A 12,245-nucleotide genomic window follows, 5' to 3' on the forward strand; every position below is an offset into this window, starting at 1 on the left:
TTGCAGATGACATGATATTGTACATAAAAAACCCTAAAGAATCCACTCCAAAACTACAAGATCTAATATGTGAATTCAGCAAAGTTGCAGGATACACAATACACAGAAATCTGAGGCATTCCTATACATTAACAATGAACTAGCAGAGACAGAAATCAGGAAAACAATTCCATCAAAAATAATAAAATACTTAGGAATAAACCTAACCAAGGAAGTAAAAGACTTATATTATGAAAACTACAAGACACTCATGAATGAAGTTAAAGATACCAATAAATGGAAACACATCCCATAATCATGGATAGGAAGAATTAATATTGTCAAAATGGCCATCCTGCCTAAAGCAATCTACAGATTCAATGCAATTCCTATCAAAATACCAACAGTATTCTTCAGTGAACTAGAGAAAAAATCGTCCTGAAATTCATACGGAACCACAAAAGACCCCGAATAGCCAAAGCAATCCTGAGAAGGAAGAATAAAGCAGGGGGAATTACGCTCCCCAACTTCAAGCTCTACTATAAAGCCACAGTAATCAAGACAGTTTGGAACTGGCAAAAGAACAGACCCATAGACCAATGGAACAGGCTAGAGAGCCCTGATATAAACCCAAGCATTTATGGTCATTAATATACGATAAAGGAGCCATGAATATACAATGGGGAAATGACAGCCTCTTCAACAGCTGGTGTTGGCAAAACTGGACAGCTACATGCAAGAGAATGAAACTGGATTATTGTTTAACCCCATACGCAAAAGTGAACTTGAAATGGATCAAAGACCTGAATGTAAGTCATGAAACCATAAAACTCTTAGAAAAAAACATATGCAAATATCTTCTGAATATAACCATGAGCAACTTCTTCCTGAATGCATCTCCTCAAGCAAGGTAAACAAAGGCAAAAATGAACTCATGGGACTACATCAAACTAAAATGTTTCTGTACAACATAGGACACCATCAACATAACAAAAAGGCATCCTACAGTATGGGACAGTATATTTGTATGTGATGTATCCAACAAGGGGTTAACATCCAAAATATGTAAAGAACTTATATGCCTCAACACTCAAAAAGCAAATAATCCGATTAACAAATGGGCAGAGAATATGAAGAGACAGTTCTCCAAAGAAGAAATTCAGATGGCCAACAGACACATGAAAAGATGTTTCATATCACTAATCATCAGGGAAATGCACAATGAGATATCACCTCACACCAGTAAGGATGCCCAGCATCGAAAAGACTAAGAACAACAAATGCTGGCGAGAATGCGGAGAAAGGAGAACCCTCCTTCACTGCTGGTGGGAATGTAAGCTAGTTCAACCATTGTGGAAAGCAATATGGAGGAAGTTCCTCAAAAAAGTAAAAACAGAAATACCACTTGACCCAGGAATTCCATCCTAGGAATTTACTGTAAGAATGCAGGAGCCCAGTTTCAAATCGCAGCACTATTTACAATAGCCAAGATATGGAAGCAACCTAAGTGTCCATCAGTAGATGAAGTGATAAAGAAGATGTGGTACATATACACAATGGAATACTATTCGGCCATAAGAAAGAAAAAAATCCTACCATTTGCAACAACATGGATGGAGCTGGAGGACATTATGCTCAATGAAATAAGCCAGGCAGAGAAGGACAAATGCCAATGATTTCCCTAATTTGTGGAGTATAATAATGAAGCAAAACTGAAGGAACAAAATGGCATCAGACTCAGAGACTCCAAGAATGAACTAGTAGTTACCAAAGGGGAGGGGTGTGGGAGGGTGGTCGGGGAGGGAGGGAGAATGGTTTTAAGGGGTATTATGTTTAGTACACATGGTGTGGGGTTCACAGGGAGAACAGAGTAGCACAGAGAAGGCACATAGTTAACCTGCGGCATCTTGCTGCACTGATGGACAGTGACTGCATTGGGGTATGGGTAGGGACTTGATAATATGGGTAAATGTAGAACCACATTGTTTTTTCATGTGAAACCTTCATAAGAGTGTATATCAATCGTACCTTAAGAAAAAATTTAAAAAAGAAAAAGAAAAAAACAAGAAAGATACTATAGTGAAAATGATTTTCTCTTTACAATAAACACTAACTACAGTTTAACCAGGAAACAAGCTTACAAGTGATACTTAAAGAAAAGAGAAATGAGCTGAGCTGGGCTTTTCAAGGACTGGGAAGAGAAGGCTCAAGGCAAGCAAACCAGCGGGGCAGCATCGTGAGGAAAGGCAAATAGTGGTCTTCATGCAGTACCTCAGTGCTGAGCCTGAGAGCAGAGAGCTTAAAGATTACCTGTATTCTCCAGAAGCTGACTGGAATAAAATAAACATGTTTGCTTGTTTATTGAGAAATTTCCAGTAGACGTAAGAGCTGAGACTCAGCTTTGAAACTGACATTGAGGTGTCATTGTTCTGTTACTCTTCATCAAAACAATAGCTATGGCAGAGGTTATGTAGCTGCAGCATGAGGGGAGAGGAGGCTAGGACTGATCCTGAGGAACTGCGTATCTAAGGGTTGACTGGAGCCCAGTGGGAGAGCCTGAAAGAGGGGGCTTTGAGTTGAGATGAATCCAAGCTGCTGACACCAGAGGCCTGGAAAATTAAGATGTTGGGAAGCATGGGAGAAATCTTTTGAAGAAAGAATTGGCAGGACTTGATTGCTGGGAGAGTTACAGGATACGGGTGGCGGAGGCAACGCTGACTCAGCCCAGCACCCACACTGTGCCAGGCACTGTGCTTACTGCTCACGATAAGGATTCCTGTATTTTGAGCTGTGGGAACTCAAGTGATACTAACAAAAATAGGGACTTTCCAGAAGAGCAGTCAAGTTTGCAAGAGGAACTGATGAAAAAATTTCTTTCAAATTCATTTTTACTGAGTGCTTGCTTTGTGCCAGAGTCTGTGCTACACCTTATTATGTGTTATCTCATTTGCTGCCCACAACCCATGAAGGAGATAGTTATTATTCCAGTTTACAGATGAGGAAACAAGGCACAGAGAGGTGAAGTACTGGACGAGCAGGGGATAAAGCTGGGTTCAACCCCAGAGCCATCTGCACCTGGAATCTTCCCACTTGTCATGCTGAGACACCTGTGAGCTCCATTCAGCACACTGTCGTCTTCCTTGCTTTGTTCCTTCTGGAGGACAACATGGATCTAGGTCATCAGGATCTCTCAATCTTGGCGCTCTTTGACGTCTGGGGTGGGATAATTCCGTGGATTCCACTTTGGGGAGCTGTCCTGTGCGGTGCTGGGTGTGGAGCAGCATTCCTGACTCCAAACCACTAGATGCCATAGCAGCTCCATCTCCCTCTGCCCTAGACATACAAAATGACTGTGTCAAGGGGAGACAGTTCAGTCTCACAGAGCACAGCCCCGGTAGTTTCTGGGATTGGCCAGTTGGCCAAGGTGCTAAAAGGAAGGAAAGCCCTCTTGCTCATACTCATGCAGCACCCAGCTAGGAGCACCCACAGATCACAGGGAAGGGTGAAGATTTAATACCTCCCTGTACCCCTCTTACAGGTCACAATCAAGGTTCCTCAGAAGAACTCATAAAGAACCATGCCTGCTTCCTTACTCATCCGGTGATGGAAAGTCCAGTGAGGTGAGTGCCAAAACCAAGAAGAACGACCCTTGCACACTGAAAGTCTCAAGAGAGAGATTCTCCTACAAAATCCCTTGGATCAAGAAAGTCATAGAATTTGAACCAATAAACAGGATAACAGGATAGGTGTGTGGCAAAGAGTATATGGAAAGCCTTATAAACTGCAAGAATATTTTTAACTTCCAGGGCAATTTCTCAAAATCAGATAAATGTCTCATCCTGTTCATCTGGTAGACTTTTGTAATTTGTCATTGTGGGGGAAGAGAAAGCCACTGTTTACAACCGTACTAACATGGAGGCAACAGCTAGCGCCTTGTTTCATATTCTGGAGTAAACCTCATTAAAAACAGGACTGCTCTTCACTTTTTTGGGTAACTCTTCCTCCAACTCAGTAACCCTGGGAAATGCTGCCACAGAGGTATGTCATCCCCTCTGTGGTATGTCACATTGTATACAACTACCAGGCCTCCCCAGCTGTGGGTGAATAGCTTTTGTTTCACGTGTAATATACATGTATCTCTGGCCTGTCCACCTGTGGCAGGCCCTGCACTGGGCACTAAGCATGACACCTAAATAATACTCAGAGCCCCCGGAGAGGGGGTGGTAAAGCAGGGAAGAGACACTTGATGTCCAAGGTTGATTCTTAGTGTTTTAAGTTAAGCAACTTGATCAAAACAAATGAGACACACATGAATTTCATGAGACTGATTTGGAGACCAGATGTCAGTTTACTCATTTTAAGTCTTTATTTCCAGTAACCAGACATCTTGAATCTCCTGTTCAGATCACTGCCTTCCTTTAGCCAAGGGACCTGGCAATTGGCAATTAGTAGTATTAGTAAATTACGAATCAGAAGATTCCTTGGTGAGCAATGAACTGGTGCACAGACTTGAACTGCAGTAGTAGTCGGTGAAGTTGGTGATTGTGTTTGGGTCACAGATTACTTTAAGAATTTGAGGAAAAGTTTGATCTAAGAAAAACACCCCTTTTGTGTAGATTTGCAGACAGTGAAACAAGAGTGATGGGACTCATTGGTTGACTGTTGGCCTCATTCCACTCAGGCTAGGCCACACCTTGGTAAATGATCCTTTCTCCACTAAAGACTAATTTTATTTACTTGAATAGAGCTTCACAATTTTTGTCATATATGCATATACCTGCACTGTTTACTTTTTCCTTTAAACTGACTTTAGATAAAAAATAAAACACCGTATTGCCATACATTAAAAACTAGATTTAACTGTCATAAATACAAGGCATCATTGAAAAAGGGCAGAAGAAAAAAGCAAAACAAGGTTACTCAACTTAAAATGAAATCTAATCATTTTAGATTATGTATCATACATACACAAATAAATCGAATCATTCTAGGACAGTTCATATCTGAAATAGGTGTGCCTCAATGGGGAGATTTGGATTTTATGACTGGTCAGCAGTTTTGGGATATTCCACTTCATGTTGCTTCAAGATGAACCGAGGTTCACTGCCAATAAAATGATTCTGTGTTTTAGCTTTGATGATAACCAGAAATAATAATGCCACGACACATGAACCTAGTGGCAAAGGACAAAGGTTTGAACCTTCCTGCTGCTCTGAGGCCTCCTGGGCTTAGCTGCACGCTGGGATACGTGACGGCTGCAGGGACAGGCTAGTCAGCTGTCCCTGCCTTGAGGGCACTTGCAGTCTACCTTGGGAGAGAGGCATTAAGTGGAGACATAATAGGAAGAGGGTGAAAAGGGGGACACCTGGCCTGAACGGGACCTCATGGCAGAAAGGTCATGCCCCTTTATGCTTCATGTTGGTCCATCATGAACACTACTGAGTGCTGTACAGACAGGGCACACTACCTCTAGAAACTCAGGATCCGGTGAGGGGAAACAGACTCTCACGAGAGGCTTGTAATACAATATAGATGCCAGGTGCAAGGAGAGCCACAAGGTAACGATATCAGAGAAGGACAAGAAGGGTCCCTGCTGACTGCAGGCAGGAAGAAAGCTCCCTAGAGGGTACTCATATTTTATTTTACCAATTTTCTAGGCTTCCTGCCAGAGGTTTAATTCCTAAAGGTTTGGGCCTGGATATTATTTCCTATAATTTATGCCCTTTATGCAAATGGGAGTACCACTATTATCTGCTTCACATTTGCCATAAGCAATAATAAATGTATGTTCAAGTCTAATTTTCAAGAGGTTAAAATTATGACTCCTGAACAAATAGAAAATGAACACAGATCTAAGATTTCACTCATTAATTAATGAGGGAACCATTAAGATGAAGCAGGTTCAAAAATCATTTTGAGGAACTGGTGTTGTGGGCATTTTAATGAAGGAATGCGAAGAGTAAGACTGCTATGTGAGACGCGAAACCGGTTAATGTCCCGCAAAGGAAAAACCAGTAAGAACTAACCATGAGCATTCAGTTTTTAGCACACAGAAATAATTCGCAGCTCTGGGGGATATAAATCTGTAACAGGTCACTTCACTGGGTGTGAGCTCTTAAATAATGAACAGCAAGTTCCAACAATGCTACAGACTCCTAAAGCGGAGTCGTAAAGCTCTTTCTGTAAAAGGCCAAGCTAATAAATATGGGCTTCGTAGGCTACATAACATCTGTCATATATTCTTTTTTTTTTTTTTTTTAATCTTTGTCTTTTACAACTCTTAAGAAATGGGGAAAGAATACATTCTTAGCTCAGGGCTGTATAAAAATAAACCACAGGCTGGATTTGGTTCCCTGGCCATAGGTTGCTGACCCTTGTCCTAGAGAATGAGAAAAATCACTGGGTGGGTCTGTTAAACAGTCTTTCGGCACAACATTGAAAGGATAGACATTTATCTTCATAGCCATATTTGTAAGTTTTGGATGATTTACAAATATGTATTAAGACAAAGTTTGCCCTTGTATTAACTGAAATAATCCAGTAACACCACTGGTTGACAAAGCTTACTTTGGAAAACAGGATTACTTGTACTTAACCAGCTCAAAGAGTCTCTGTTCAGCAGTTCAGATTGAACCAGTTCATGACTCTTGGTTCACTACTTTAATACCTATGAGATTTGGGAACTGCACAAGTCAACTTGGTAGAGATAAATAAGGAGACTTAAGATTACCATCCCCTTGCAGAAAGGCTTTTGTTTAGATCAACTGGGGAATTTGTTTAGTTTTCTAAAATTTTACTTTTTTCTATTCAATCACTGATTCCTTGTCTCAGTAAGCCTTTAGTAGCACTTATCCTAGGCCAGGTACTGTGCTTGGCAACTGCTTCCTCAGGGAGAAGCTGGGCACATTGGCCCCCAGTGCTTAATAAAATCCAGCTGTAGCTGGAAGTGACTGCCATAAAGTGAGGTGTTACAGTAAAATGACTAGATATCCCCAGATTGTAGGATTATACTTTTTAAGGCCCACATCACCTTCCATGCACTAAATACACTTTTAATGTTTGGTTCCGGTTCCTTCTGGTTAGAAGGAAAAATGAATTAGAACTATGGAAGCAAGGCTAGTGTTAACTTTCATTAGCTTGGTTTGGTGTCTCACTGGGTTATAAGGTTCTGACTCTTTAACTCCTTGATTTTGTTTCCAGTCCACATGTGTATCAGGCAAAAACAGCATTTAAAATAAGCATAAATGTTAATTTCTCTCACAGGTAAGAGAAGTCCAGAAGTGGGCAATAAAGGGCTGTTAAAAGTGATTCCACAAAGTTTTTAAGAGATCTATGCTCTATTATTTCAGTGTTCCACCATCTGTAAGGTATGGCCCTCTCCTTGTGGTTTAATATGGCTGCTAAAATGCCAGCCATCACATCAGCATTCCAGGCAGCAGAATGATGAAAAAGATAAAGGTGGGACCCTCTATAAAGACACTTTGCAAGATTGTATGTAACAATTCCACTTATATTTCTTTGAACAAATTTAGAGACATGGCTTCATCTAGCTATAAAAAAGGATCAGGAATATGGTCTTTTAGCGGGGCATCAGTGTGCCTCGATAAAACTGAATTTCTTAATTACAAAGAAGGAAAGGAAAATGGAATTGAGGAGGCAAGTATCCATCCCTACCATGATGTGAAATACCACTCTGTGATGACAGTCATCAAGACAATGCCTTCTCAGTATATTCTCTAAACTAAAGAAAATTCCTCTTTAAGATTTAGGGCGGTGCCTTCCCTATGCCTAAATTGGAGCTCTTGCCTGAAGGAAGGGGCATGGAGACTGGAGAGTACTCAGCACTGAGTTACTGCCAAGGTTTTAATACTGCAAACAATGTTGCCAAGAACCCCATTGGAGACAAATTGGAAAAAATAGAGATATACAAGTTTCTTATCCCACAACAGACTCGCTGTAACTGTAAGAGAATCCAGTCTTTAGTGAAAATAAAGGAGATCCTAGCTATGAAGAAATGTCTATAATGTTGATCTTGACATCCTAGACACTTATTAATCTCCTTGTACTTTTAGTACCAGGGACCAATTAGAACCTTAAGTAGCTGTTTGAGGCAAAAAACAAAGTTCTCAGGTTATGAAGAACCTAATCTCTCTGGGTACTTGGATGTGGGTCAGTCACAGGAGTATTGGATGTAAAGCTGCTGTTTCTGGCTTTAGCCTTGCTGAATGCCCAATAGGAAATGCACGGCCTCTGGCTGAATAAAGGACACAACTTTCCCTGTGGCCTGGAGAACCCTGCTGTGAGGTGTTTTCTTAAGTGCATGCGCCATCTTGTGGGCAATAAATAACAACTACACTGCTATTCTTTCCAAGAACTGATAGGATAACCTACCCCACTGGTGTCTTTCAACGACAACACAACTAACTGTACACAGGCAACATCTGTCAGGCAATGCAATGAGGGAATCGAGAGGCCAGGGTCCCATACCCAAAATAATTGAAAACAGGGACCTCAACAAAAACTTGTACACCAATGTTCATAGCAGTAATAGCCCAAAAATGGAAACAATCCAAATGTCTATCAAAAGATGAATGGATAAACAAAACATGGTCTATCCACATGATGGGATATGATTCAACCATAAAAAGGAATGAAGCACTGATACATGCCACAGCATAAACCTCAAAAACAGTATGCTATGTGAAAGAAGCTAGTCACAAAAGATCAAAATGTCATCTCCCTGTACATTTGAAGTAACCTCTGTGTCTTCTCAGTTGAAAAGTGGGAATCACAGCTGCCAAATAAGATATTACATAATTCTTGGAAATTCTGCTTTTTCAGAACCTCACTGTGCATTTTGGTTTCAAAAGGCTACTAAGTGAAGTTGTTATTAATGGATATAGTGTTTGTTTTGTAAGACGAAAAAAGAAATTGGTTGTACAACATGAATGTACTCAAAACTACTGAGCTGTACACTTAGAAGTGGTTAAGATGATGAATTTTATGTTACACATTTATTTATTTATTTATTTAGGTATCATAATCTACAGTTACATGAGGAACATTATGTTTACTAGACTCCCCCTTCACCAAGTCCCCCCAACACACCCCATTAGTCACTGTCCATCAGCGTAGTAAGATGCTGTAAAATCACTACTTGTCTTCTCTGTGTTGCACAGCCCTCCCTGTGCCCCCACCCACATTATACCTGCTAATTGTAAGGCCCCCTTTCTTCTTCTACCCCTTATCCCTCCCTTCCCACCCATCCTCCCCAGTCCCTTTCCCTTTGGTAACTGTTAGTCCTTTCTTGGGTTCTGTGATTCTGCTGCTGTTTTGTTCCTTCAGTTTTTCCTTTGTTCTTATATTCCACATATGAGTGAAATCATTTGGTACTTGTCTTTCTCCGCCTGGCTTATTTCGCTGAGCATAATACCCTCTACCTCCATCCATGTTGTTGCAAATGGTAGGATTTGTTTTCTTCTTATGGCTGAATAATATTCCATTGTGTGTATGTACATCTTCTTTATCCATTCATCTACTGATGGACACTTAGGTTGCTTCCGTATCTTGGCTGTTGTAAACAGTGCTGCATGTCTTTGCATCTGTGACCTTGTTTTCTTTGGGTAAATTCCTAGGAGTGGAATTCCCAGATCAAATAGTATTTCCATTTTTAGTTTTTTGAGGAACTTCCATACTGCTTTCCACAATGGTTGAACTAATTTACATTCCCAGCAGCAGTGTAGGAGGGTTCCCCTTTCTCCACAACCTTGCCAACATTTGTTGTTTGTCTTTTGGATGGTGGCGATCCTTACTGGTGTGAGGTGATAATCTCATTGTGGTTTTAATTTGCATTTCTCTGATGACAAGTGATGTGGAGCATCTTGCCACGTGTCAGCCATCTGAATTTCTTCTTTGGAGAACTGTCTGTTCAGCTCCTCTGCCCATTTTTTTTGTTTGTTTGTTTGTTTGAGAGGGCATCTCTCATATTTATTGATCAAATGATTGTTAACAATAAAATTCTGTATAGGGGACTCAATGCACAATCATTAATCAACCCCAAGCCCAACTCTCAACAGTCTCCAGTCTTCTGAAGCATAACGAACAAGTTCTTACATGGTGAACAAATTCTTACATAGTGAATAAGTTCTTACATGGTGAACAGTGCAAGGGCAGTCATCACAGAAACTTTCAGTTTTGATCACGCATCATGAACTATAAACAATCAGGTCAAATAAGAATATTTGTTTGATTTTTATACTTGATTTATATGTGAATCCCACATTTCTCCCTTATTATTATTATTATTATTATTATTTTAAATAAAATGCTGAAGTGGTAGGTAGACGCAAGATAAAGGTAGAAAACATAGTTTAGTGCTATAAGAGGGCAAATGTAGATGATCAGGTGTGTGCCTATAGACTAAGTATTAATCCAAACTAGACAAGGGCAACAAAACATCCATGGATGCAGAAGATTTCTCTCAAAATGGGAGGGGTGAGGTTCTGAGCCTCACCTCTGTTGATCCCCAATTTCTCACCTGATGGCCCCCCTGCGACTGTGCCTGTCTTAGGTTGTTCCTCCCTTGAGGAATCTTACCTGTCTCTGGCTAAACAGTCATCTTCGGGGCCATACAGGGAAATGTAAAGTTGGTAAGTGAGAGAGAAGCAGTACTGTTTGAAAAGGTTAGCTTTTTACTTCTTTGCAGATTTATGCCCTGTGGCTTCTATGCCCAGCATTTGTCTTGAGGTATCTTTACCACTTGGAAGAATTATGATACTCGATAATTTCAATATGAGGCACGAATTCTACTTAAGGGTTGTAATTAGGAAGGAAGAAGAAAAGCTATAGAAGTAGCAGACGGAAGAAAACATGGGAAGATTGATTATTTCTTTGACATATCTTCTTGTAGAGTAGCATAAGCATGTATAGGTTTTAAACTACTAATTAAATTGCGTACACACATTAACTAATAGGAATACAGCTACATAACCAAAGCAGACCTACAATTACCAGCCATCTCCAGTGAAACCCAAAAAACCAGTTAGGCACCCTAGGCATTTGTGAAAACTTATCAATGATATGATGGATATTGTCTAACTGAATTTGAATATTTTGAGAAAAATCAGACAAATTAAAACAAAACATTCCTGGGAACTGTTCCCATCCCATATGTAGTAGATAGTCTGTAGTCGCAAGATTTTGGAGCGCTGCAACTTGCACTTCTCCTAATTCTTGGTTGAGTTCTGACAGTATAGATCCAGTGAAATTTGTTGTTTTACTGCATGCACAGGCCAGCTTAGATATCTCCTTCTTCATTCCAATGGCAAGTCCAGGAACTGGTGGGATAAATGCAGCTACAACTGCAACAGCGCCAGGATCTTTGTTGAAGTTTTTTGATGATCATCTTCTGGAATGACTCTTCCAGAGAATGTTGATGTTGGAAGTTCTTCTTCATATCGTATCTTAATTCGTTTTCTGGGTAGCCAAATTAGGCTTTGATCCTCTGTATAAACACAAACAAACCCTTTGCCCATACTTTGATATGCCCTTTGTACCATTGTGAAGAACTTATTGGAGATCACCGCACAGGAACTGCCTTTTTTTTTGTTATCATTAATCTACAATTACATGAAGAATATTATGTTTACTAGGCTCTCCCCTATACCAGGTCCCCCCCCACAAACCCCTTTACAGTCACTGTCCATCAGCATAGCAAAATGCTGTAGAGTCACTACTTGTCTTGTCTGTGTTGTACAGCCCTCCCCTTTCTCCTACCCCCCCATTATGCATGCTAATCATAATACTCCCTTTCTTCCCCCCCCTTATCCCTCCTTTCCCTCCCATTCTCCCCAGTCCCTTTCCCTTTGGTACCTGTTAGTCCATTCTTGGGTTCTGTGATTCTGCTGCTGTTTTGTTCCTTCAGTTTTTGCTTTGCTCTTATACTCCACAGATGAGTGAAATCATTTGGTACTTCTCTTTCTCCGCTTGGCTTATTTCACTGAGCATAATACCCTCTAGCTCCGTCCATGTTGTTGCAAATGGTAGGATTTGTTTTCTTCTTATGGCTGAGTAATATTCGATTGTGTATATGTACCACATCTTCTTTATCCATTCATCTACTGATGGACACTTAGGTTGCTTCCAATTCTTGGCTATTGTAAATAGTGCTGTGATAAACATAGGGGTGCATATGTCTTTTTCAAACTGGGCTGCTGCATTCTTAGGGTAAATTCCTAAAAGTGGAATTCCTGGGTCAAATGGTATTT

The 12,245-nt window shown here is 40.4% G+C and overlaps 1 protein-coding gene across 1 annotated transcript in view; it reads left to right on the forward strand.

Annotated features, from left to right (window-relative positions):
* Positions 1-3,961, forward strand: part of ALDH2 (aldehyde dehydrogenase 2 family member) — a 30,371-nt gene extending 26,410 nt beyond the window's left edge. Inside the window, exon 13 of the mRNA XM_017675701.3 lies at positions 3,518-3,961. Within this exon, the coding sequence (XP_017531190.2) occupies positions 3,518-3,550 (33 nt within the window). The 3' untranslated portion in view covers positions 3,551-3,961. The remainder of the gene's footprint in view (positions 1-3,517) is intronic.
* The last annotated feature ends 8,284 nt before the right edge of the window (positions 3,962-12,245 follow it).

The sequence above is a fragment of the Manis javanica genome, chromosome 15 (assembly GCF_040802235.1).
Source record: "Manis javanica isolate MJ-LG chromosome 15, MJ_LKY, whole genome shotgun sequence".
Classification (NCBI taxonomy): Eukaryota; Metazoa; Chordata; class Mammalia; order Pholidota; family Manidae; genus Manis; species Manis javanica.